This window comes from Oncorhynchus masou, chromosome 31, assembly GCF_036934945.1.
Source record: "Oncorhynchus masou masou isolate Uvic2021 chromosome 31, UVic_Omas_1.1, whole genome shotgun sequence".
NCBI lineage: Eukaryota > Metazoa > Chordata > Actinopteri > Salmoniformes > Salmonidae > Oncorhynchus > Oncorhynchus masou.
In genome coordinates this window covers 100,922,537-100,950,356 of record NC_088242.1, presented here as the reverse complement: position 1 = coordinate 100,950,356, position 27,820 = coordinate 100,922,537, and the positions used below count along the sequence as shown (strand labels likewise).

Below are 27,820 nucleotides of genomic sequence, written 5' to 3'. Positions count from 1 at the left end.
GTGGGGGGGACGGTGGAGGAGAGTGTGGGGGGACGATGGAGGAGAGTGTGGGGGGGGTGGAGGAGAATGTGGGGGGACGGTGGAGGGGGACGGTGGAGGAGAGTAGACAATGGAGGAGAGTGTGGGGGGACGGTGGAGGAGAGTGTGGGGGGGGGGGACGGTGGAGGAGAGTGTGGGGGGACGGTGGAGGAGAGTGTGGGGGGGCGACGGAGGAGAGTGTGGGGGGGACGGAGGAGAGTGTGGAGGGGGCGGTGGAGGAGAGTGTGGGGGGGACGGTGGAGGAGAATGTGGGGGCGACGGAGGAGAGTGTGGGGGGGACGGTGGAGGAGAGTGTGGAGGGGGACGGTGGAGGAGAATGTGGGTGGGGACGGTGGAGGAGAATGTGGGTGGGGACGGTGGAGGAGAGTGTGGGGGGACGGTGGAGGAGAGTGTGGGGGGACGGTGGAGGAGAGTGAGGGGGGGGTGGAGGAGAGTGTGGGGGGACGGTGGAGGAGAGTGTGGGGGTGGACGATGGAGGAGAATGTGGGGGGGTGGAGGAGAATGGGGGGGGCGGTGGAGGAGAGTGTGGGGGGACGGTGGAGGAGAGTGTGGAGGGGGGACGGTGGAGGAGAGTGTGGGGGTGACGGTGGAGGAGATTGTGGGGGGCGGTGGAGGAGATTGTGGGGGGGCGGTGGAGGAGAGTGTGGGGGGACGATGGAGGAGAGTGTGGGGGGTACAGTGGAGGAGAGTGTGGGGGGGGACGGTGGAGGAGAGTGTGGGGGGGGCGGTGGAGGAGAGTGTGGAGGGGGCGGTGGAGTAGAATGTGGGGGGGACGGTGGAGGGGGGGACGGTAGAGGAGAGTGTGGGAGGGGGGACGGTGGAGAAGAGTGTGGGGGGGGACGGTGGTGGAGAATGTGGGGGGGACGATGGAGGAGAGTGTGGGGGGACGGTGGAGGAGAGTGTGGGGGGAACGGTGGAGGAGAGTGTGGGGAGGGACGGTGGAGGAGAGTGTGGGGGGGACGGTGGAGGAGAGTGTGGGGGGACGGTGGAGGAGAGTGTGGGGGGGGCGGTGGAGGAGAGTGTGGGGGGGGACGATGGAGGAGAGTGTGGGGGGGCGGTGGAGGAGAATGTGGGGGGACGGTGGAGGGGGGGGACGGTGGAGGAGAGTGTGGACAATGGAGGAGAGTGTGGGGGGGACGGTGGAGGAGAGTGTGGGGGGACGGTGGAGGAGAGTGTGGGGGGGACGGTGGAGGAGAGTGTGGGGGGGACGGTGGAGGAGAGTGTGGGGGGGCGACGGAGGAGAGTGTGGAGGGGGAAGGAGGAGAGTGTGGAGGGGGACGGTGGAGGAGAGTGTGGGGGGACGGTGGAGGAGAATGTGGGGGCGACGGAGGAGAGTGTGGAGGGGGACGGTGGAGGAGAATGTGGGTGGGGACGGTGGAGGAGAGTGTGGGGGGACGGTGGAGGAGAGTGTGGGGGGACGGTGGAGGAGAGTGTGGGGGGACGGTGGAGGAGAGTGTGGGGGGGACGGTGGAGGAGAGTGTGGGGGTGGACGATGGAGGAGAATGTGGGGGGGATGGTGGAGGAGAATGTGGGGGGACGGTGGAGGAGAGTGTGGACAATGGAGGAGAGTGTGGGGGGGACGGTGGAGGAGAGTGTGGAGGGGGACGGTGGAGGAGAGTGTGGAGGGGGGACGGTGGAGGAGAGTGTGGGGGTGACGGTGGAGGAGATTGTGGGGGCGGTGGAGGAGAGTGTGGGGGGAGACGATGGAGGAGAGTGTGGGGGGCGGTGGAGGAGATTGTGGGGGCGGTGGAGGAGAGTGTGGGGGGGAGACGATGGAGGAGAGTGTGGGGGGGACAGTGGAGGAGAGTGTGGGGGGACGGTGGAGGAGAGTGTGGGGGGGGCGGTGGAGGAGAGTGTGGGGGGCGGTGGAGGAGAGTGTGGAGGGGGCGGTGGAGGAGAATGTGGGGGGGGAGATTTTGGAGGGGGACGATGGAGGACAGTGTGGGGGACGGTGGAGGAGAGTGTGGGGGGGACGATGGAGGAGAGTGTGGGGGTACAGTGGAGGAGAGTGTGGAGGGGGCGGTGGAGGAGAGTGTGGGGGGCGGTGGAGGAGAGTGTGGAGGGGGCGGTGGAGTAGAATGTGGGGGACGGTGGAGGGGGACGGTAGAGGAGAGTGTGGAGGGGGACGGTGGAGAAGAGTGTGGGGGGGGGACGGTGGTGGAGAATGTGGGGGGGGACGATGGAGGAGAGTGTGGGGGGACGGTGGAGGAGAGTGTGGGGGGAACGGTGGAGGAGAGTGTGGGGAGGACGGTGGAGGAGAGTGTGGGGGGACGGTGGAGGAGAGTGTGGGGGGACGGTGGAGGAGAGTGTGGGGGGGCGGTGGAGGAGAGTGTGGGGGGGACGATGGAGGAGAGTGTGGGGGGCGGTGGAGGAGAATGTGGGGGGGACGGTGGAGGGGGACGGTGGAGGAGAGTGTGGACAATGGAGGAGAGTGTGGGGGGACGGTGGAGGAGAGTGTGGGGGGGACGGTGGAGGAGAGTGTGGGGGGGACGGTGGAGGAGAGTGTGGGGGGGACGGTGGAGGAGAGTGTGGGGGGCGACGGAGGAGAGTGTGGAGGGGGACGGAGGAGAGTGTGGAGGGGGACGGTGGAGGAGAGTGTGGGGGGGACGGTGGAGGAGAATGTGGGGGCGACGGAGGAGAGTGTGGAGGGGGACGGTGGAGGAGAATGTGGGTGGGGACGGTGGAGGAGAGTGTGGGGGGGACGGTGGAGGAGAGTGTGGGGGGACGGTGGAGGAGAGTGTGGGGGGGGACGGTGGAGGAGAGTGTGGGGGTGGACGATGGAGGAGAATGTGGGGGGATGGTGGAGGAGAATGTGGGGGGACGGTGGAGGAGAGTGTGGACAATGGAGGAGAGTGTGGGGGGGACGGTGGAGTAGAGTGTGGAGGGGGGACGGTGGAGGAGAGTGTGGAGGGGGGACGGTGGAGGAGAGTGTGGGGGTGACGGTGGAGGAGATTGTGGGGGGCGGTGGAGGAGAGTGTGGGGGGAGACGATGGAGGAGAGTGTGGGGGGCGGTGGAGGAGATTGTGGGGGGCGGTGGAGGAGAGTGTGGGGGGGAGACGATGGAGGAGAGTGTGGGGGGACAGTGGAGGAGAGTGTGGGGGGACGGTGGAGGAGAGTGTGGGGGGGCGGTGGAGGAGAGTGTGGGGGGGCGGTGGAGGAGAGTGTGGAGGGGGCGGTGGAGGAGAATGTGGGGGGGAGATTTTGGAGGGGGACGATGGAGGACAGTGTGGGGGGGACGGTGGAGGAGAGTGTGGGGGGGGGGTGGAGGAGGAGAGTGTGGGGGGGACGGTGGAGGAGAGTGTGGGGGTTGACGGTGGAGGAGAGTGTGGGGGACGGTGGAGGAGAGTGTGGGGGGGGACGGTGGAGGAGAGTGTGGGGGGAAACGGTGGAGGAGAGTGTGTGTGTGTGGGGGGGGGCGGAGGAGAGTGTGTGTGTGGAGGAGAGTGTGTGTGTGGGGGGGGCGGTGGAAGAGAGTGTGGGGTGGGACGGTGGAGGAGAATGTGGAGGGGGGACGGTGGAGGAGAGTGTGTGGGGGGGGGGACGGTGGAGGAGAGTGTGGGGGGGGGATGGAAGAGAATGTGGAGGGGGGAGAATGTGGAGGGGGACGATGGAGGAGAATGTGGAGGGGGAGAATGTGGAGGGGGACGATGGAGGAGAGTGTGGACGGGGACGGTGGAGGAGAGTGTGGACGATGGAGGAGAGTTTGGACGATGGAGGAGAGTGTGGAGAGTGGGGAGGGGGACGATGGAGGGGAGGGGGGACGATGGAGGAGAGTGTGGAGAGTGGGGAGGGGGACGATGGAGGGGAGGGGGGACGATGGAGGAGAGTGTGGGGGGGACGGTGGAGGAGAATGTGGGTGGGGACGGTGGAGGAGAATGGGGAGGGGGGACGGTGGAGGAGAATGGGGAGGGGGGACGGTGGAGGAGAATGGGGAGGAGGGACGGTGGAGGAGAATGGGGAGGGGGACGGTGGAGGAGAATGGGGAGGGGGGGGACGGTGGAGGAGAATGGGGAGAGGGGACGGTGGAGGAGAATGGGGAGGAGGGACGGTGGAGGAGAATGGGGAGGGGGGACGGTGGAGGAGAATGGGGAGGGGGACGGTAGAGGAGAATGGGGAGGGGGGACGGTGGAGGAGAATGGGGAGAGGGGACGGTGGAGGAGAATGGGGAGGAGGGACGGTGGAGGAGAATGGAGAGGGGGACGGTGGAGGAGAATGGGGAGGGGGACGGTGGAGGAGAATGGGGAGGGGGACGGTGGAGGAGAATGGGGAGAGGGGACGGTGGAGGAGAATGGGGAGGAGGGACGGTGGAGGAGAATGGGGAGGGGGGACGGTGGAGGAGAATGGGGAGAGGGGACGGTGGAGGAGAATGGGGAGGGGGGACGGTGGAGGAGAATGGGGTGGAGGAGAATGGGGAGGGGGACGGTGGAGGAGAATGGGGAGGGGGACGGTGGAGGAGAATGGGGAGGGGGGACGGTGGAGGAGAATGGGGAGGGGGGACGGTGGAGGAGAATGGGGAGGGGGACGGTGGAGGAGAATGGGGAGGGGGGACGGTGGAGGAGAATGGGGAGAGGGGACGGTGGAGGAGAATGGGGAGGGGGACGGTGGAGGAGAATGGGGAGGGGGACGGTGGAGGAGAATGGGGAGGGGGACGGTGGAGGAGAATGGGGAGGGGGACGGTAGAGGAGAATGGGGAGGGGGACGGTAGAGGAGAATGGGGAGGGGGGACGGTAGAGGAGAATGGGGAGGGGGACGGTGGAGGAGAATGGGGAGGGGGACGGTGGAGGAGAATGGGGAGGGGGACGGTGGAGGAGAATGGGGAGAGGGGACGGTGGAGGAGAATGGGGAGGGGGACGGTGGAGGAGAATGGGGAGGGGGACGGTGGAGGAGAATGGGGAGGGGGACGGTGGAGGAGAATGGGGAGGTGGGACGGTAGAGGAGAAGGGGGAGGGGGGACGGTGGAGGAGAATGGGGAGAGGGGACGGTAGAGGAGAATGGGGAGAGGGGACGGTAGAGGAGAAGGGGGAGGGGGGACGGTGGAGGAGAATGGGTAGAGGGGACGGTGGAGGAGAATGGGGAGAGGGGGACGGTGGAGGAGAATGGGGAGAGGGGACGGTGGAGGAGAATGTGGGTGGGGACGGTGGAGGAGAGTGTGGGGGGGACGGTGGAGGAGAGTGTGGAGGGGGACGGTGGAGGACAATGGGGAGGGGGGACGGTAGAGGAGAATGGGGAGAGGGGACGGTGGAGGAGAATGGGGAGAGGGGACGGTGGAGGAGAATGGGGAGGGGGACGGAGGAGGAGAATGGGGAGAGGGGACGGTGGAGGAGAATGGGGAGGTGGGACGGTGGAGGAGAATGGGGAGGGGGACGGTAGAGGAGAAGGGGGAGGGGGACGGTGGAGGAGAATGGGGAGAGGGGACGGTGGAGGAGAATGGGGAGAGGGGGACGGTAGAGGAGAAGGGGGAGGGGGACGGTGGAGGAGAGTGTGGGGGGACGGTGGAGTAGAGTGTGGGGGGGGGACGGTGGAGGAGAGTGTGGGGGGGACGGTGGAGGAGAGTGTGGGGGGACGGTGGAGGAGAGTGAGGGGGGGGCGGGGGAGGAGAGTGTGGGGGGGGGGCGGTGGAGGAGAGTGTGGAGGGGGACGGTGGAGGAGAGTGTGGGGGGACGGTGGAGGAGATTGTGGGGGGGGGGGCGGTGGAGGAGATTGTGGGGGGGGCGGTGGAGGAGAGTGTGGGGGAGACGATGGAGGAGAGTGTGGGGGGGACGGTGGAGGAGAGTGTGGCGGGGAAGGTGGAGGAGAGTGTGGGGGGGACGGTGGAGGAGAGTGTGGCGGGGAAGGTGGAGGAGAGTGGGGGGGACGGTGGAGGAGAGTGTGGCGGGGAAGGTGGAGGAGAGTGTGGGGGGGACGGTGGAGGAGAGTGTGGGGGGGGGTGGAGGAGAGTGTGGAGGGGGGCGGTGGAGGAGAATGTGGGGGAGATTGTGGAGGGGGACAATGGAGGACAGTGTGGGGGGGACGGTGGAGGAGAGTGTGGGGGGGACGGTGGAGGAGAGTGTGGGGGTTGACGGTGGAGGAGAGTGTGGGGGGGGACGGTGGAGGAGAGTGTGGGGGGGACGGTGGAGGAGAGTGTGGGGGGGAACGGTGATATATTTAATATTTAATTCATTCAGATCTAGGATGTGTTATTTTAGTGTTCCCTTTATTTTTTTGAGCAGTGTGTGTGTGTGTGTGTGTGTGTGTGTGTGTGTGTGTGTGTGTACGTATATTTGTAGAGGCGAATTAATAACTCAAGATATATTTATTTCATATGTGAAGCGTGAAGTACATTTTTGTTGTTGTTGTGATTGCTGTCTCACCCTGTAACCGAAGTACACAAGTGTATATTTGTGTATAAGAGTTTTTAATATTATTACTTTATCTTACGTACCCACCCACCCACCCACCCACCTACCTACCTACCTACCTACCTACCTACCTGGTTAAACAAACGTGAAATAAAAAACATACATACATACATACCCACCCACCCACCCACCTACCTACCTACCTACCTACCTACCTGGTTAAACAAACGTGAAATAAAAAACATTGAATGTCTGAGCGCAATACAAGGAGCCGACCCTTTTGTGACCAAAAACATTGCAACAAACCGTCCGTCTCCGTAGGGTATAAACCGTCCGTCTCCGTAGGGTATAAATCGTCCGTCTCCGTAGGGTATAAACCGGCTTCTCCGTAGGGTATAAACCGTCCGTCTCCGTAGGGGATAAACCGGCCGTCTCCGTAGGGTATAAACCGTCCGTCTCCGTAGGGTATAAACCGGCCGTCTCCGTAGGGTATAAACCGTCCGTCTCCGTAGGGGATAAACCGTCCGTCTCCGTAGGGTATAAACCGGCCGTCTCCGTAGGGTATAAACCGTCCGTCTCCGTAGGGTATAAACCGGCTTCTCCGTAGGGTATAAACCGGCCGTCTCCGTAGGGTATAAACCGTCCGTCTCCGTAGGGGATAAACCGTCCGTCTCCGTAGGGTATAAACCGGCCGTCTCCGTAGGGTATAAACCGTCCGTCTCCGTAGGGTATAAACCGTCCGTCTCCGTAGGGTATAAACCGGCCGTCTCCGTAGGGTATAAACCGTCCGTCTCCGTAGGGTATAAACCGTCCGTCTCCGTAGGGTATAAACCGGCCGTCTCCGTAGGGTATAAACCGTCCGTCTCCGTAGGGGATAAACCGTCCGTCTCCGTAGGGTATAAACCGTCCGTCTCCGTAGGGTATAAACCGGCCGTCTCCGTAGGGTATAAACCGGCCGTCTCCGTAGGGTATAAACCGTCCGTCTCCGTAGGGTATAAACCGGCCGTCTCCGTAGGGTATAAACCGTCCGTCTCCGTAGGGTATAAACCGTCCGTCTCCGTAGGGTATAAACCGTCCGTCTCCGTAGGGTATAAACCGTCCGTCTCCGTAGGGTATAAACCGGCCGTCTCCGTAGGGTATAAACCGGCTTCTCCGTAGGGTATAAACCGTCCGTCTCCGTAGGGTATAAACCGGCTTCTCCGTAGGGTATAAACCGGCCGTCTCCGTAGGGTATAAACCGGCCGTCTCCGTAGGGTATAAACCGTCCGTCTCCGTAGGGTATAAACCGGCCGTCTCCGTAGGGTATAAATCGTCCGTCTCCGTAGGGTATAAACCGGCCGTCTCCGTAGGGTATAAACCGTCCGTCTCCGTAGGGTATAAACCGTCCGTCTCCGTAGGGTATAAACCGGCCGTCTCCGTAGGGTATAAACCGGCCGTCTCCGTAGGGTATAAACCGTCCGTCTCCGTAGGGTATAAACCGTCCGTCTCCGTAGGGGATAAGCCGTCCGTCTCCGTAGGGTATAAATCGTCCGTCTCCGTAGGGTATAAACCGGCCGTCTCCGTAGGGTATAAACCGGCCGTCTCCGTAGGGTATAAACCGTCCGTCTCCGTAGGGTATAAACCGTCCGTCTCCGTAGGGGATAAACCGTCCGTCTCCGTAGGGTATAAACCGTCCGTCTCCGTAGGGTATAAACCGTCCGTCTCCGTAGGGTATAAACCGTCCGTCTCCGTAGGGTATAAACCGGCCGTCTCCGTAGGGTATAAATCGGCTTATCGGCTATCTTCCTGCGGACTTACTTTCTCTCGCTCACCCTCTGTGTGGTCTTACTCTGTCAAAATGGCACCCCTTTCCCTATATAGTGCACTATATGGGCTCTGGTCAAAAGTAGTGCACACTATATAGGGAATAGTGCTCTGGTAAAAGTGTACACTATATCGGGAATGGGGTGCCATTTGGAATTCACGCTTAACCTTTCATCTGTTGCTGTGTGTCTCTAGATGCTGCAGAATCCATCAGAGTTCAGCCTATCAGTGAAGTCCCTCCTGGAGGCCCAGAAACAGAGTCTAGAGTCTGGCTCCATCGCTAGTGGAGAACACCTCTGCTTCATGGGTTCAGGGAGGGAGGAGGAGGACATGTACATGAACATGGTGCTGGCACACTTCCTACAGGTAGGAGAGTAGTATTTCAAAATAGACAGTGATTCATCCTTCATCTTGTTGGGCATTAGATGCATACCTGTTATTACAATTCAACCTTTTTTAAATCACAATTTGTTTTTTATTACAATTAAACCCTTTTTGTTATAGTGCAACCATTTTTTATTACAATTCAACCAATCTGTCAGTGCTAATGAGGGGTTTTCTCTCACAGAAAAACAAAGAATATGTCAGTATCGCTAAAGGTGGTTTTATGGGTGAGTGTTATTCTTGACATTTTAAACAATTCATATCAATAAATTAATAGACCTACTTATTTTGTCTTGATGGGTGCAAACCTAAATGAAATAGTGTCTATCCTGTTGTGTTGTCCAGCCCTGCAGCAGCACCTAACAGACATCAATGTGGAGGGACCAGACAACTATGTCCACTGGATAGTCAGCACCTCTGGATCAGCTGAAGTGAGTTCACTGGAGAAAGTCTGTAGCTACTGTCAAGGGAGGATTACACTGGACCTCGTCATAGTAGCCACTGTCAAGGGAGGATTACAATGGAGCTAGTCATAGTAGCCACTTTCAAGGGAGGATTTACAATGGAGCTAGACATAGTAGCCACTGTCAAGGGAGGATTACACTGGAGCTAGTCATAGTAGCCACTGTCAAGGGGAATTACACTGGAGCTAGTCAGTAGCCACTGTCAAGGGAGGATTACACGAGCTAGTCAGTAGCCACTGTCAAGGGAGGATTACACTGGAGCTAGTCATAGTAGCCACTGTCAAGGGAGGATTACACTGGAGCTAGTCAGTAGCCACTGTCAAGGGAAGATTACACTGGAGCTCGTCATAGTAGCCACTGTCAAGGGAGGATTACACTGGAGCAAGTCATAGTAGCCACTCTCAAGGGAGGATTACACTGGAGCTAGTCAGTAGCCACTGTCAAGGGAGGATTACACTGGAGCTAGTCAGTAGCCACTGTCAAGGGAGGATTACACTGGAGCTAGTCAGTAGCCACTATCAAGGGAGGATTACACTGGAGCTAGTCAGTAGCCACTGTCAAGGGATGATTACACTGGAGCTAGTCAGTAGCCACTGTCAAGGGAGGATTACACTGGAACTAGTCAGTAGCCACTATCAAGGGAGGATTACACTGGAGCTAGTCATAATAGCCACTGTCAAGGGAGGATTACACTGGAGCTATTCAGTAGCCACTGTCAATCTATCTTTTTGATAAAAACATGCTGAAAATTTCAGGAGCTCATGATCTCTCTCGCCCCCCCCCACAACAGGGAGAGGCGTTGAGCACCACAGGGGATAAAGGAGTCAAGTCTCTGGTCAACAAGATGACCTTTGCCCTCAAGTCCAAGTCTGTCATAGCGAAGGAGAAGATGATCAGCTTTATGGAGAACACGGCTACACCTGTAGACAGGTAATATCCTGTCCTTCCATGCTCTGTCTGTGTTAATATAGACAGGTAATATCCTGTCCTTCAAAGCTCTCTCTGTGTTAATATGGACAGGTAATATCCTGTCCTTCCATGCTCTGTCTGTGTTAATATAGACAGGTAATATCCTGTCCTTCCATGCTCTGTCTGTGTTAATATAGACAGGTAATATCCTGTCCTTCCATGCTCTGTCTGTGTTAATATAGACAGGTAATATCCTGTTCTTCAAAGCTCTGTGTTAATATAGACAGGTAATATCCTGTCCTTCCATGCTCTCTCTGTGTTAATATAGACAGGTAATATCCTGTCCTTCAAAGCTCTGTGTTAATATGGACAGGTAATATCCTGTCCTTCAAAGCTCTGTCTGTGTTAATATAGACAGGTAATATCCTGTCCTTCAAAGCTCTCTCTGTGTTAATATGGACAGGTAATATCCTGTCCTTCCATGCTCTCTCTGTGTTAATATAGACAGGTAATATCCTGTCCTTCAAAGCTCTGTCTGTGTTAATATAGACAGGTAATATCCTGTCCTTCAAAGCTCTCTCTGTGTTAATATAGACAGGTAATATCCTGTCCTTCAAAGCTCTCTCTGTGTTAATATGGACAGGTAATATCCTGTCCTTCCATGCTCTGTCTGTGTTAATATAGACAGGTAATATCCTGTCCTTCCATGCTCTGTCTGTGTTAATATAGACAGGTAATATCCTGTCCTTCAAAGCTCTGTCTGTGTTAATATGGACAGGTAATATCCTTCCATGTTCAGGACTCATTTCTCAGATAAATAATACAAATTATTCAAATCAGGGAATAATTATGGACTCCACTCCTCTAATTCAATGTTATTAAATCATTATTAATGATCCTTTACTAATTTAGTACAATAGTATTAATCTGTGCCTCTTCGCCGTGCCTTAGTTGAAGCCCTCTTCGCCGTGCCTTAGTTGAACCCCTCTTCGCCGTGCCTTAGTTGAACCCCTCTTCGCCGTGCCTTAGTTGACCCCTCTTCGCCGTGCCTTAGTTGACACCTCTTCGCCGTGCCTTAGTTGACCCCTCTTCGCCGTGCCTTAGTTGACCCCTCTTCGCCGTGCCTTAGTTGAACCCCTCTTCGCCGTGCCTTAGTTGACCCCTCTTCGCCGTGCCTTAGTTGAACCCCTCTTCGCCGTGCCTTAGTTGAACCCCTCTTCGCCGTGCCTTAGTTGAACCCCTCTTCGCCGTGCCTTAGTTGAACCCCTCTTCGCCGTGCCTTAGTTGACCCCTCTTCGCCGTGCCTTAGTTGACCCCTCTTCGCCGTGCCTTAGTTGACCCCTCTTCGCCGTGCCTTAGTTGACCCCTCTTCGCCGTGCCTTAGTTGACCCCTCTTCGCCGTGCCTTAGTTGACCCCTCTTCGCCGTGCCTTAGTTGACCCCTCTTCGCCGTGCCTTAGTTGACCCCTCTTCGCCGTGCCTTAGTTGACCCCTCTTCGCCGTGCCTTAGTTGACCCCTCTTCGCCGTGCCTTAGTTGACCCCTCTTCGCCGTGCCTTAGTTGACCCCTCTTCGCCGTGCCTTAGTTGACCCCTCTTCGCCGTGCCTTAGTTGAACCCCTCTTCGCCGTGCCTTAGTTGAACCCCTCTTCGCCGTGCCTTAGTTGACCCCTCTTCGCCGTGCCTTAGTTGACCCCTCTTCGCCGTGCCTTAGTTGAACCCCTCTTCGCCGTGCCTTAGTTGAACCCCTCTTCGCCGTGCCTTAGTTGAACCCCTCTTCGCCGTGCCTTAGTTGACCCCTCTTCGCCGTGCCTTAGTTGACCCCTCTTCGCCGTGCCTTAGTTGACCCCTCTTCGCCGTGCCTTAGTTGACCCCTCTTCGCCGTGCCTTAGTTGACCCCTCGACGCCGTGCCTTAGTTGACCCCTCTTCGCCGTGCCTTAGTTGACCCCTCTTCGCCGTGCCTTAGTTGAACCCCTCTTCGCCGTGCCTTAGTTGAACCCCTCTTCGCCGTGCCTTAGTTGAACCCCTCTTCGCCGTGCCTTAGTTGACCCCTCTTCGCCGTGCCTTAGTTGACCCCTCTTCGCCGTGCCTTAGTTGACCCCTCTTCGCCGTGCCTTAGTTGACCCCTCTTCGCCGTGCCTTAGTTGACCCCTCTTCGCCGTGCCTTAGTTGACCCCTCTTCGCCGTGCCTTAGTTGACCCCTCTTCGCCGTGCCTTAGTTGACCCCTCTTCCCCTCTTCGCCGTGCCTTAGTTGACCCCTCTTTGCCGTGCCTTAGTTGACCCCTCTTCGCCGTGCCTTAGTTGACCCCTCTTCGCCGTGCCTTAGTTGACCCCTCTTCGCCGTGCCTTAGTTGACCCCTCTTCGCCGTGCCTTAGTTGACCCCTCTTCGCCGTGCCTTAGTTGACCCCTCTTCGCCGTGCCTTAGTTGACCCCTCTTCGCCGTGCCTTAGTTGACCCCTCTTCGCCGTGCCTTAGTTGAACCCCTCTTCGCCGTGCCTTAGTTGAACCCCTCTTCGCCGTGCCTTAGTTGACCCCTCTTCGCCGTGCCTTAGTTGACCCCTCTTCGCCGTGCCTTAGTTGACCCCTCTTCGCCGTGCCTTAGTTGACCCCTCTTCGCCGTGCCTTAGTTGAACCCCTCTTCGCCGTGCCTTAGTTGAACCCCTCTTCGCCGTGCCTTAGTTGACCCCTCTTCGCCGTGCCTTAGTTGACCCCTCTTCGCCGTGCCTTAGTTGACCCCTCTTCGCCGTGCCTTAGTTGACCCCTCTTCGCCGTGCCTTAGTTGACCCCTCTTCGCCGTGCCTTAGTTGACCCCTCTTCGCCGTGCCTTAGTTGACCCCTCTTCGCCGTGCCTTAGTTGACCCCTCTTCGCCGTGCCTTAGTTGACCCCTCTTCGCCGTGCCTTAGTTGACCCCTCTTCGCCGTGCCTTAGTTGAACTCCTCTTCGCCGTGCCTTAGTTGAACCCCTCTTCGCCGTGCCTTAGTTGAACCCCTCTTCGCCGTGCCTTAGTTGAACCCCTCTTTGCCGTGCTTTAGTTGACCCCTCATCTCGTGCATAAATTTAACCCTTCATCATTGTGCCTTGTGTATTCCATGCTAGAATGTCTTTCACTCTCCCCTGGCCAGAGAAGGGGGTCCCTGACCGGTAAGACTCTCCCAGCAGCATGATGGCCTCTGTGGCCCATCTCATTCTTGCTCTGTCTCTCGCAGCCTACTTATTGCCCCGGGGACCAGAGGGCACTTGTTATGGAGCCGAGAGCTGTACCACGACCACACTAACGCATCCCCCCCTAACATACTGCTCCCGTCCCTTACTCACACCATGTCTCCAGTCCACATTCTGGCTCCTGGATGAAGTACTGCTCACTGATCACTCTGTCACCTGTTATAGTCGCTATGCTCTGTGTCACCTGTTAAAGTCGCTATGTCACTGTCTGTAGGTCACTGTCTGTTGTTGCTTTTTCTCGTCTAACTATATGAGTTGTCTGCAGTGGTCCTTGGATCTTTGCCTCGCCACTGTTTGCGTGGACATTCACTTTAAGTGTGTGATACTATTTCACTGTTCGCCAAGGTGATAGCCGGGGTTGTGTGGTTCACTGTTCTCCAAGGTGATAGCCGGGGCTGTGTAGTTCACTGTTCTCCAAGGTGATAGCCGGGGTTGTGTGGTTCACTGTTTTCCAAGGTGATAGCCGGGGTTGTGTGGTTCACTGTTTTCCAAGGTGATAGCCGGGGTTGTGTGGTTCACTGTTCTCCAAGGTGATAGCCGGGGCTGTGTGGTTCACTGTTCTCCAAGGTGAGAGCCGGGGCTGTGTGGTTCACTGTTTTCCAAGGTGAGAGCCGGGGCTGTGTGGTTCACTGTTCTCCAAGGTGATAGCCGGGGCTGTGTGGTTCACTGTTCTCCAAGGTGATAGCCGGGGCTGTGTGGTTCACTGTTCTCCAGGGTGAGAGCCGGATGCTGTGGCTGTATATCTACTGTATGTGCCTCTATTGCCCTGAATATCACCACTAATAAATTACGCTGTAATTGTAGAACCACTGCTTTAACTGGTTTCTTATTCCTCTAATAGTAACATAGCTGCCTGACTAATCCCAGATGGCTTTAACTGGTTTCTTATTCCTCTAATAGTAACATAGCTGCCTGACTAATCCCAGATGGCTTTAACTGGTTTCTTATTCCTCTAATAGTAACATAGCTGCCTGACTAATCCCAGATGGCTTTAACTGGTTTCTTATTCCTCTAATAGTAACATAGCTGCCTGACTAATCCCAGATGGCTTTAACTGGTTTCTTATTCCTCTAATAGTAACATAGCTGCCTGACTAATCCCAGATGGCTTTAACTGGTTTCTTATTCCTCTAATAGTAACATAGCTGCCTGACTAATCCCAGATGGCTTTAACTGGTTTCTTATTCCTCTAATAGTAACATAGCTGCCTGACTAATCCCAGATGGCTTTAACTGGTTTCTTATTCCTCTAATAGTAACATAGCTGCCTGACTAATCCCAGATGGCTTTAACTGGTTTCTTATTCCTCTAATAGTAACATAGCTGCCTGACTAATCCCAGATGGCTTTAACTGGTTTCTTATTCCTCTAATAGTAACATAGCTGCCTGACTAATCCCAGATGGCTTTAACTGGTTTCTTATTCCTCTAATAGTAACATAGCTGCCTGACTAATCCCAGATGGCTTTAACTGGTTTCTTATTCCTCTAATAGTAACATAGCTGCCTGACTAATCCCAGATGGCTTTAACTGGTTTCTTATTCCTCTAATAGTAACATAGCTGCCTGACTAATCCCAGATGGCTTTAACTGCTTCTTATTCCTCTAATAGTAACATAGCTGCCTGACTAATCCCAGATGGCTTTAACTGGTTTCTTATTCCTCTAATAGTAACATAGCTGCCTGACTAATCCCAGATGGCTTTAACTGGTTTCTTATTCCTCTAATAGTAACATAGCTGCCTGACTAATCCCAGATGGCTTTAACTGCTTCTTATTCCTCTAATAGTAACATAGCTGCCTGACTAATCCCAGATGGCTTTAACTGGTTTCTTATTCCTCTAATAGTAACATAGCTGCCTGACTAATCCCAGATGGCTTTAACTGGTTTCTTATTCCTCTAATAGTAACATAGCTGCCTGACTAATCCCAGATGGCTTTAACTGGTTTCTTATTCCTCTAATAGTAACATAGCTGCCTGACTAATCCCAGATGGCTTTAACTGGTTTCTTATTCCTCTAATAGTAACATAGCTGCCTGACTAATCCCAGATGGGCCATGCGTGTGGCTGTTCGTGCTTCATGTAGGGGGGCAGAAGAACAACCCTCTGACATGTTTGTCTCTTCTATAAAACAGACATGTGAGCAGTAGTGACCGGGTTGGAAAACCTTACAGAGGTGTGAAGCCAGTGTTCAGCATCGGTGATGAGGAAGAGTATGATACAGGTAACTATTGTGAAATACATCTACAATACTACTACTACTACTACTACAACAATCAATACTACTATACTACTACAATCAATAGTACTACAGTACTACAATCAATATTACTACATTAGTAATACATTAGTAATACCTTACTACAATTAATACCACTACAATACTACACTACCTCAATCAATACTACTTTATTAATACTACATTACTAATACATAACTACAGTTAATACTACTACAATACTATACTGCGACAATCAATACTACTACTCTAGTCTACACTACTATATTAGTAATACATCAGTAATACAGTACTACAATTAATACTACTACAATACTACACTACCTCAATACTACTACATTAAAAATACAGTACTACAATTAATACTATACTACTACAATCAATACTACTACAGTACTACTTCTACAATCAATACTACTACAATAGTAATACAGTACTACAATTAATACTACTACAATACTACACTGCCCCAATCAATATTACCGCAGTATTGCTATAATACTTAAATACTACTACAATACTATAGTATTACAATCAATACTACAATGCTACAATCAATTATACAATACTGCTACAACCCTGTAACCCCAATCAGTCGTCCCTTCAGACTAGTTCTCCTCTCCACCTATAGACCTGACTCACCAATAGGGCTGTTACGGTGACCATATTGCCGCCACACCGGCGGTCACGCGTCATGATGGCAGTCAAATTCTACGTGACCATTTAGTCACGGTAATTAAGCTTCTCCAGGGCTCATCAATGCAAATGTATTCGAAAATCTAATCCAGCATTTCATGAGAGCCCATGAGCTCATGTTGCACAAAATTTCTATGGGCTATGCAATTGTGTGAGAAAACAGAGTGATGGCCTCTATTAAAAAGAGGAGGATCACATCAGCTTTCTATAGTCTGTATTTATTTCTCAACTTTGCTAATATTAATCACATTGCTTCTCTTTACAACAGAAGTATAGCTTCTCTTTACAACAGGAGTATAGCCTACCTATCTGACATGCAAAAAAAAAAAAAAAAGCGTCCTCCATTCGCTATTTCAGTGCATAGATGACATATTTTTTTCCCCTGCCCCTGTTCCGACAGCTGCATCACAATGGTCCATTCTAAATCAAAACTAATTTCACACATATATTATTTAGTACAGTTGAAGTCGGACATTTCTTGTTAACAAACTATAGTTTTGGCAAGTCGGTTAGGACATCTACATTGTGCATGACACAAGTCATTTTTACAACAATTGTTTACAGACCGAACTCACTGTGTGACAATTCCAGTGGGTCAGAAGTTTACATACACTAAGTTGACTGTGCCTGTAAACAGCTTGGACAATTCCAGAAGATGATGTCATGGCTTTAGAAGCTTCTGATGGGCTAATTGACATCATTTGAGTCAATTGGAGGTGTACCTGTGGATGTATTTCAAGGCCTACCTTCAAACTCAGTGCATCTTTGCTTGACATCATGGGAAAATAAAAAGAAATCAGCCAAGACCGCAGGAAAACAATTGTAGACCTTCACAAGTCTGGTTCATCCTTGGGAGCAATTTCCAAACATCTGTACAAACAATAGTACGCAAGTATAAACACCATGGGAACACGCAGCCGTCAAAATGGCTTAATAACAACAAAGTCAAGGTATTGGTGTGGCCATCACAAAGCCCTGACCTCAATCCTATAGAAAATGTGTTGGCAGAACTGAAAAGCGTGTGCGAGCAAGGAGGCCTACAAACCTGACTCAGTTACACCAGCCCTGTCAGGAGCAATGGGACAACATTCACCCAACTTATTGTGGAAAGCTTGTGGAAGGCTACCTTAAATGTTTGACCCAAGTTAAACAATTTAAAGGCAATGCTACACTCAATTAGTATTTGGTATCTAAACTTCTGACCCACTGGGAATGTGTTGAAAGAAATGAAAGCTGAAACAAATCATTCTCTCTACTATTATTCCAGCTTGTGTGCTTTTTTTTGTGACATTTCCAAATCATAGTTGCACACCTCATGCCCACAGGCCTATATGTTTTGATAAGGTTACTATCACAACTAAAGTGGCCAAATAACTTATTTTAAAATGAAGCATGTTAATCCGCTTTACAAGGGGTGTAGAGCCTAACTGGCATACATAGCAGTGCGTGAGTTTCAAGTTTCGGGAAGAAAATGTTCACCATAAAAATGCATCTTTTACAATAAAAGCATTACATGCATAAACGCATTTGTGGCTATTTTTGAATGTTTTTTTCCCCGCTAATGGAACATTCACACTTATAGCCTACTACCATGTGTGCATTGTCAACTGTTGTACTATGGGGGATAGTAGATTTACAGAGGCTAGTACTTTTGCTGTTCGTTATGCCTACTCATCTTGTTGGCTGACATAGTAAATGTGGACATTTCTTCCAATATCTTCAATTATGAGGATGAGCGTGGTTGCATCCCCGACGTATCTGTCTTCACTTGTAGCCTGTGAGAAAGACCCTCGTATGGGAGAGCCATTTGAGTGAGACGTGCTTTGAAGTTTGCAGCCCGGAGAGGGGAATTATAATGATTATATTCAGCCCAAGGGAAAAACGGCCACGAGCCGCAAAAGGCATGGATTTGTTTTAGGGGGCATTAGGGCCACACAAAGGGAATGCAGGCGGATCATTTGAGGCAAGTGCTTGTCAAATTGTGAATGAGAGACTGATGACGTGTGTACAGCCTGCACAATAAACAATACAGAGCTCATGCCTTTCATAAGACCTTTGTCAAATCATCAGAGTCTCAACAGCTAATGGGGACCCTAATAAAATACCATTCAGCCTTTGTATCACAACTAAAGTTACATAAATAACTGTAAGTGAAGCATATAGGAGGACCAGTTCCTTTATTAACCGCTCAACACAGAATAGCAGCATGTGCACACTCCCTCAAATCCTTTGGAGAAAATATCATTTTTATTTTATTCAGCTACAGTGCATTCGGAAAGTATTCAGACACTTGACTTTTTCCACATTTTGTGACGTTACAGCCTTATATACCTTATATAGACAGGGTCTGAATACTTATGTAAATAAGACGTTTCTGTTTTTTTTTTATACATTTGCAAAAATGTCTCGCATTGTCATTATGAGGTATTGTGATGTCATTATGGGGAATTGTGTGTAGGTTGATGAGGATTTTTTTTTTCATCCATTTTAGAATAAGGCTGTAACATATATTTATTTTTATTTATTTTTACCTTTATTTAACCAGGTAGGCAAGTTGAGAACAAGTTCTCATTTACAATTGCGACCTGGCCAAGATAAAGCAAAGCAGTTTGACACATACAACGACACAGAGTTACACATGGAGTAAAACAAACATACAGTCAATAATACAGTATCAACAAGTCTATATACGATGTGAGCAAATGAGGTGAGATAAGGGAGGTAAAGGCAAAAAAAGGCCATGGTGGCAAAGTAAATACAATATAGCAAGTAAACACTGGAATGGTAGATTTGCAATGGAAGAATGTGCAAAGTAGAAATAAAAATAATGGGGTGCAAAGGAGCAAAATAAATAAATAAAATTAAATACAGTAGGGCAAGAGGTAGTTGTTTGGGCTAAAATATAGGTGGGCTATGTACAGGTGCAGTAATCTGTGAGCTGCTCTGACAGTTGGTGCTTAAAGCTAGTGAGGGAGATAAGTGTTTCCAGTTTCAGATATTTTTGTAGTTCGTTCCAGTCATTGGCAGCAGAGAACTGGAAGGAGAGGTGGCCAAAGAAAGAATTGGTTTTGGGGGTGACCAGAGAGATATACCTGCTGGAGCGTGTGCTACAGGTGGGAGATGCTATGGTGACCAGCGAGCTGAGATAAGGGGGGACTTTACCTAGCAGGGTCTTGTAGATGACATAGAGCCAGTGGGTTTGGCGACGAGTATGAAGCGAGGGCCAGCCAACGAGAGCGTACAGGTCGCAATGGTATAACAAAATATAACAATATAACAATATAACAAAATGTGGAACAAGTCAAGAGGTCTGAATACTTTCTGAATGCACTTGAATGTTCAAATGTATTCTTCATAATATAAAATAATTCCACAGAAGGTCAGTGGCTTGTAGGCTGTGTGTGGAAGACAGCAGATGCTAAATGTGAATGTTAATTAATGGTCAATTTACCTTGAGACCAGCAGTTATTTGCTTGACAATCACCGGCTGATTAAATGTCATTACCGCCACAGCCCTACTCACCACTAGTTCAGTGGTTCCCAAACTGTGAATCAGGGCCCACTTGTGGCTCACCCTGATGGGGGGGTTGCGACTCAACAGACACCTCAATTGGGAACCCCTGCTCTAGTTGACTAAAACTATTGATCTAGTTTGATCTCTATGGCTGTATCCCCCTCTGTCTCGCTGTTCAGATGAGATTGACAGCTCGTCCATGTCGGATGATGACAGGAAGGAGATTGTAAACATCCAGACGTGGATCAACAAACCAGACGTGAAGCACCATGTTCCCTGTAATGAGGTCAAGGAAACCGGACACATGTTCCCCAGGTGAGAATCCTGTTACAATAGACACATGTTCCCCAGGTGAGAATCCTGTTACAATAGACACATGTTCCCCAGGTGAGAATCCTGTTACAATAGACACATGTTCCCCAGGTGAGATTCCTGTTACAATAGACACATGTTCCCCAGGTGAGAATCCTGTTACAATAGACACATGTTCCCCAGGTGAGAATCCTGTTACAATAGACACATGTTCCCCAGGTGAGAATCCTGTTACAATAGACACATGTTCCCCAGGTGAGATTCCTGTTACAATAGACACATGTTCCCCAGGTGAGATTCCTGTTACAATAGACACATGTTCCCCAGGTGAGATTCCTGTTACAATAGACACATGTTCCCCAGGTGAGATTCCTGTTACAATAGACACATGTTCCCCAGGTGAGAATCCTGTTACAATAGACACATGTTCCCCAGGTGAGATTCCTGTTACAATAGACACGTTCCCCAGGTGAGATTCCTGTTACAATAGACACATGTTCCCCAGGTGAGATTCCTGTTACAATAGACACGTTCCCCAGGTGAGATTCCTGTTACAATAGACACATGTACCCCAGGTGAGATTCCTGTTACAATAGACACATGTTCCCCAGGTGAGATTCCTGTTACAATAGACACATGTTCCCCAGGTGAGATTCCTGTTACAATAGACACATGTTCCCCAGGTGAGATTCCTGTTACAATAGACGCATGTTCCCCAGGTGAGATTCCTGTTACAATAGACACATGTTCCCCAGGTGAGATTCCTGTTACAATAGACGCATGTTTCTAATGGTTCCTGTTTCTAATGGTTCCTGTTTCTAATGTCACGTGGTTCCTGTTTCTCCAGTCACCTGTTGATCACAGCGACCCACATGTACTGTCTGAGGGAGATCGCGTCCAGGAAGGGTTTTGCCTATATCCAGTCCAGACAGGCCCTCAACAGCGTGGTCAAGATCACCTCCAAGAAAAAACACCCAGAACTCATCACCTTCAAGTTCGGCAACAGCAACACTGCTGGAATAGAGATCTCTGCTGTGGAAAGGTATTGACTAACTGACTGTACGGGTACTGGCTGTCTCTGTTTACTAGACTACACTAACTGACTGTACAGGTACTGGCTGTCTCTGTTTACTAGACTACACTAACTGACTGTACGGGGTACTGGCTGTCTCTCTGACTAGACTACACTAACTGACTGTACGGGTACTGGCTGTCTCTGACTACACTAACTGACTGTACAGGTACTGGCTGTCTCTGTTTACTAGACTACACTAACTGACTGTACGGGGTACTGGCTGTCTCTGTTTACTAGACTACACTAACTGACTGTACGGGGTACTGGCTGTCTCTGTTTACTAGACTACACTAACTGACTGTACGGGTACTGGCTGTCTCTGTTTACTAGACTACACTAACTGACTGTATGGGTACTGGCTGTCTCTGTTTACTAGACTACACTAACTGACTGTATGGGTACTGGCTGTCTCTGTTTACTAGACTACACTAACTGACTGTATGGGTACTGGCTGTCTCTGTTTACTAGACTACACTAACTGACTGTACGGGGTACTGGCTGTCTCTCTGACTAGACTACACTAACTGACTGTACGGGTACTGGCTGTCTCTGACTACACTAACTGACTGTATGGGTACTGGCTGTCTCTGTTTACGAGACTAAACTAACTGACTGTACAGGTACTGGCTGTCTCTGTTTACTAGACTACACTAACTGACTGTATGGGAACTGGCTGTCTCTGTTTACTAGACTACACTAACTGACTGTACGGGGTACTGGCTGTCTCTCTGACTAGACTACACTAACTGACTGTACGGGTACTGGCTGTCTCTGTTTACTAGACTACACTAACTGACTGTACGGGTACTGGCTGTCTCTGTTTACTAGACTACACTAACTGACTGTACGGGGCACTGGCTGTCTCTCTGACTAGACTACACTAGCTGACTGTACGGGTACTGGCTGTCTCTGACTACACTAACTGACTGTACAGGTACTGGCTGTCTCTGTTTACTAGACTACACTAACTGACTGTACGGGTACTGGCTGTCTCTGACTCCACTAACTGACTGTATGGGTACTGGCTGTCTCTGTTTACTAGACTACACTAACTGACTGTATGGGTACTGGCTGTCTCTGTTTACTAGACTACACTAACTGACTGTATGGGAACTGGCTGTCTCTGTTTACTAGACTACACTAACTGACTGTACGGGGTACTGGCTGTCTCTCTGACTAGACTACACTAACTGACTGTACGGGTACTGGCTGTCTCTGACTACACTAACTGACTGTATGGGTACTGGCTGTCTCTGACTCCACTAACTGACTGTACGGGTACTGGCTGTCTCTGTTTACTAGACTACACTAACTGACTGTACGGGGTACTGGCTGTCTCTCTGACTAGACTACACTAACTGACTGTACGGGTACTGGCTGTCTCTGACTACACTAACTGACTGTATGGGTACTGGCTGTCTCTGTTTACGAGACTAAACTAACTGACTGTACAGGTACTGGCTGTCTCTGTTTACTAGACTACACTAACTGACTGTATGGGAACTGGCTGTCTCTGTTTACTAGACTACACTAACTGACTGTACGGGGTACTGGCTGTCTCTCTGACTAGACTACACTAACTGACTGTACGGGTACTGGCTGTCTCTGTTTAGTAGACTACACTAACTGACTGTACGGGTACTGGCTGTCTCTGTTTACTAGACTACACTAACTGACTGTACGGGGCACTGGCTGTCTCTCTGACTAGACTACACTAGCTGACTGTACGGGTACTGGCTGTCTCTGACTAAACTAACTGACTGTACAGGTACTGGCTGTCTCTGTTTACTAGACTACACTAACTGACTGTATGGGTACTGGCTGTCTCTCTGACTAGACTACACTAACTGACTGTTTGGGTACTGGCTGTCTCTGTTTACTAGACTACACTAACTGACTGTATGGGTACTGGCTGTCTCTGTTTACTAGACTACACTAACTGACTACGGGGTACTGGCTGTCTCTCTGACTAGGCTACACTAACTGACTGTTTGGGTACTGGCTGTCTCTGTTTACTAGACTACACTAACTGACTGTATGGGTACTGGCTGTCTCTGTTTACTAGACTACACTAACTGACTGTATGGGTCCTGGCTGTCTCTGTTTACTAGACTACACTAACTGACTGTACGGGATACTGGCTGTCTCTCTGACTAGACTACACTAACTGACTACGGGGTACTGGCTGTCTCTCTGACTAGGCTACACTAACTGACTGTTTGGGTACTGGCTGTCTCTGTTTACTAGACTACACTAACTGACTGTACGGGATACTGGCTGTCTCTCTGACTAGACTACACTAACTGACTACGGGGTACTGGCTGTCTCTCTGACTAGGCTACACTAACTGACTGTACGGGTACTGGCTGTCTCTGACTCCACTAACTGACTGTATGGGTACTGGCTGTCTCTGTTTACTAGACTAAACTAACTGACTGTACAGGTACTGGATGTCTCTGTTTACTAGACTAAACTAACTGACTGTATGGGTACTGGCTGTCTCTGTTTACTAGACTACACTAACTGACTGTACGGGGTACTGGCTGTCTCTCTGACTAGACTACACTAACTGACTACGGGGTACTGGCTGTCTCTCTGACTAGGCTACACTAACTGACTGTTTGGGTACTGGCTGTCTCTGTTTACTAGACTACACTAACTGACTGTATGGGTACTGGCTGTCTCTGTTTACTAGACTACACTAACTGACTGTATGGGTACTGGCTGTCTCTGTTTACTAGACTACACTAACTGACTGTACGGGGTACTGGCTGTCTTTCTGACTAGACTACACTAACTGACTGTACGGGTACTGGCTGTCTCTGACTACACTAACTGACTGTACGGGGTACTGGCTGTCTTTCTGACTAGACTAAACTAACTGACTGTACAGGTACTGGCTGTCTCTGTTTACTAGACTACACTAACTGACTGTACGGGTACTGGCTGTCTCTGTTTACTAGACTACACTAACTGACTACGGGGTACTGGCTGTCTCTCTGACTAGGCTACACTAACTGACTGTTTGGGTACTGGCTGTCTCTGTTTACTAGACTACACTAACTGACTGTATGGGTACTGGCTGTCTCTGTTTACTAGACTACACTAACTGACTGTATGGGTCCTGGCTGTCTCTGTTTACTAGACTACACTAACTGACTGTACGGGATACTGGCTGTCTCTCTGACTAGACTACACTAACTGACTACGGGGTACTGGCTGTCTCTCTGACTAGGCTACACTAACTGACTGTTTGGGTACTGGCTGTCTCTGTTTACTAGACTACACTAACTGACTGTACGGGTACTGGCTGTCTCTGACTCCACTAACTGACTGTATGGGTACTGGCTGTCTCTGTTTACTAGACTAAACTAACTGACTGTACAGGTACTGGATGTCTCTGTTTACTAGACTAAACTAACTGACTGTATGGGTACTGGCTGTCTCTGTTTACTAGACTACACTAACTGACTGTACGGGGTACTGGCTGTCTCTCTGACTAGACTACACTAACTGACTACGGGGTACTGGCTGTCTCTCTGACTAGGCTACACTAACTGACTGTTTGGGTACTGGCTGTCTCTGTTTACTAGACTACACTAACTGACTGTATGGGTACTGGCTGTCTCTGTTTACTAGACTACACTAACTGACTGTATGGGTACTGGCTGTCTCTGTTTACTAGACTACACTAACTGACTGTACGGGGTACTGGCTGTCTTTCTGACTAGACTACACTAACTGACTGTACGGGTACTGGCTGTCTCTGACTACACTAACTGACTGTACGGGGTACTGGCTGTCTTTCTGACTAGACTAAACTAACTGACTGTACAGGTACTGGCTGTCTCTGTTTACTAGACTACACTAACTGACTGTACGGGTACTGGCTGTCTCTGACTCCACTAACTGACTGTATGGGTACTGGCTGTCTCTGTTTACTAGACTCCACTAACTGACTGTACGGGTACTGGCTGTCTCTCTGACTAGACTAAATAATAAACTAATATGTGCACCTGAACACTTTAAAACACAGTGCATGTTATGGCCTGACTAACTTTACTACATCCTTACTGGTTCTTCTCTTCTATCAGTGTACCAGTCTCTGTGCTGTCAGTGTACCAGTCTCTGTGCTGTCAGTGTACCAGTCTCTGTGCTGTCAGTGTACCAGTCTCTGTGCTGTCAGTGTACCAGTCTCTGTGCTGTCAGTGTACCAGTCTCTGCCCTGTCAGTGTACCAGTCTCTGCCCTGTCAGTGTACCAGTCTCTGCGCTGTCAGTGTACCAGTCTCTGTGCTGTCAGTGTACCAGTCTCTGTGCTGTCAGTGTACCAGTCTCTGCCCTGTCAGTGTACCAGTCTCTGCCCTGTCAGTGTACCAGTCTCTGCCCTGTCAGTGTACCAGTCTCTGCCCTGTCAGTGTACCAGTCTCTGCCCTGTCAGTGTACCAGTCTCTGCCCTGTCAGTGTACCAGTCTCTGCCCTGTCAGTGTACCAGTCTCTGCGCTGTCAGTGTACCAGTCTCTGCCCTGTCAGTGTACCAGTCTCTGCCCTGTCAGTGTACCAGTCTCTGCCCTGTCAGTGTACCAGTCTCTGCTCTGTCAGTATAACAGTCCCTCTCTCTCTTTCTGCAGGTATCTGATCCCCAACGCGGGTGACGCCACCAAGGCCATTAAACAGCAGATCATGAAGGTTCTGGATGCCCTGGAGAGTTCCTAGAGACAGACAGGGATACATGAGAGCCCCCCCCCAGCTGGCCGGGAGGGGAGACGTCTGTCTGTCTGTCAGCTGAGGGCAGGGTGCTCTCTTTCTATTGATATCTCTCTCCCTTTCTCTCTGTCCTCCTCCTCTTCCCAGCCAGGCGAGGACCTGGACAGATCCTGTGTTGACTGTTAACCCTCCCTGTCTGTTGGGCTGAGGGTGTCGTCTCTCTCCCTACCTGGTTGCTGAGGACCTGAGAGAATGATTGACTGACTGGTTGAGTCCCAAACGGCACCCTATTCAATATATAGTCCTATCGGGCTTGGTAAAAAGTAGTGCACTATATAGGGAATAAGGCTCTGGTCTAAAGTAGTGCACTATATAGGGAATAGGGTCCTGTCTGGGAGGCATCCTGAGACTGTTGCTCCCTATTCACCACCCTGGTCTCATCCTGTCTGATATATGGGTTACACCCTCCATTACCCTGGTCTCATCCTGTCTGATATATGGGTTACACCCTCCATTACCCTGGTCTCATCCTGTCTGACATATATGGGTTACACCCTCCATTACCCTGGTCTCCTCATCCTGTCTGACGTATGGGTTACACCCTCCATTACCCTGGTCTCATCCTGTCTGATATATGGTTTACACCCTCCATTACCCTGGTCTCATCCTGTCTGACATATGTGGGTTACACCCTCCATTACCCTGGTCTCATCCTGTCTGATATATGGGTTACACCCTCCATTACCCTGGTCTCATCCTGTCTGACATATGTGGGTTACACTCTCCATTACCCTGGTCTCATCCTGTCTGATATATGTGGGTTACACCCTCCATTACCCTGGTCCCATCCTGTCTGATATATGTGGGTTACACCCTCCATTACCCTGGTCCCATCCTGTCTGATATATGTGGGTTACACCCTCCATTACCCTGGTCTCATCCTGTCTGATATATGGGTTACACCCTCCATTACCCTGGTCTCATCCTGTCTGATATATGTGGGTTACACCCTCCATTACCCTGGTCTCATCCTGTCTGACATATGTGGGTTACACCCTCCATTACCCTGGTCTCATCCTGTCTGACATATGTGGGTTACACCCTCCATTACCCTGGTCTCATCCTGTCTGATATATGTGGGTTACACCCTCCATTACCCTGGTCTCATCCTGTCTGATATATGGGTTACACCCTCCATTACCCTGGTCTCATCCTGTCTGACATATGTGGGTTACACCCTCCATTACCCTGGTCTCATCCTGTCTGACATATGGGTTACACCCTCCATTACCCTGGTCTCATCCTGTCTGATATATGGGTTACACCCTCCATTACCCTGGTCTCATCCTGTCTGATATATGGGTTACACCCTCCATTACCCTGGTCTCATGCTGTCTGATATGTGGGTTACACCCTCCATTACCCTGGTCTCATCCTGTCTGATATATGGGTTACACCCTCCATTACCCTGGTCTCATCCTGTCTGATATATGGGTTACACCCTCCATTACCCTGGTCTCATCCTGTCTGACATATGGGTTACACCCTCCATTACCCTGGTCTCATCCTGTCTGACATATGTGGGTTACACCCTCCATTACCCTGGTCTCATCCTGTCTGACATATGTGGGTTACACCCTCCATTACCCTGGTCTCATCCTGTCTGACATATGTGGGTTACACCCTCCATTACCCTGGTCTCATCCTGTCTGACATATGAGTTACACCCTCCATTACCCTGGTCTCATCCTGTCTGACATATGAGTTACACCCTCCATTACCCTGGTCTCATCCTGTCTGATATATGGGTTACACCCTCCATTACCCTGGTCTCATCCTGTCTGATATATGGGTTACACCCTCCATTACCCTGGTCTCATCCTGTCTGATATATGGGTTACACCCTCCATTACCCTGGTCTCATCCTGTCTTATATATGGGTTACACCCTCCATTACCCTGGTCTCATCCTGTCTGATATATGGGTTACACCCTCCATTACCCTGGTCTCATCCTGTCTGACATATGGGTTACACCCTCCATTAGCCTGGTCTCATCCTGTCTGACATATGTGGTTACACCCTCCATTACCCTGGTCTCATCCTGTCTGATATATGGGTTACAC

The 27,820-nt window shown here is 51.0% G+C and overlaps 1 protein-coding gene across 4 annotated transcripts in view; it reads left to right on the top strand.

Moving 5' to 3' along the window:
• tbc1d23 (TBC1 domain family, member 23) overlaps positions 1-27,614 on the top strand; it is a 71,961-nt gene extending 44,347 nt beyond the window's left edge. For 2 of the 4 annotated variants that reach the window (XM_064952680.1, XM_064952679.1), the window contains exons 11-19: positions 8,376-8,546; positions 8,749-8,791; positions 8,910-8,995; positions 9,819-9,958; positions 13,035-13,079; positions 15,291-15,379; positions 19,784-19,919; positions 20,764-20,958; positions 25,621-27,614. In XM_064952680.1, coding sequence (XP_064808752.1) covers positions 8,376-8,546; positions 8,749-8,791; positions 8,910-8,995; positions 9,819-9,958; positions 13,035-13,079; positions 15,291-15,379; positions 19,784-19,919; positions 20,764-20,958; positions 25,621-25,705 — 990 coding nt within the window. In that variant the 3' untranslated portion in view covers positions 25,706-27,614. The remainder of the gene's footprint in view (positions 1-8,375; positions 8,547-8,748; positions 8,792-8,909; positions 8,996-9,818; positions 9,959-13,034; positions 13,080-15,290; positions 15,380-19,783; positions 19,920-20,763; positions 20,959-25,620) is intronic. The other 2 variants (XM_064952681.1, XM_064952682.1) reach the window with 1 other exon arrangement.
• Positions 27,615-27,820: the final 206 nt, after the last annotated feature.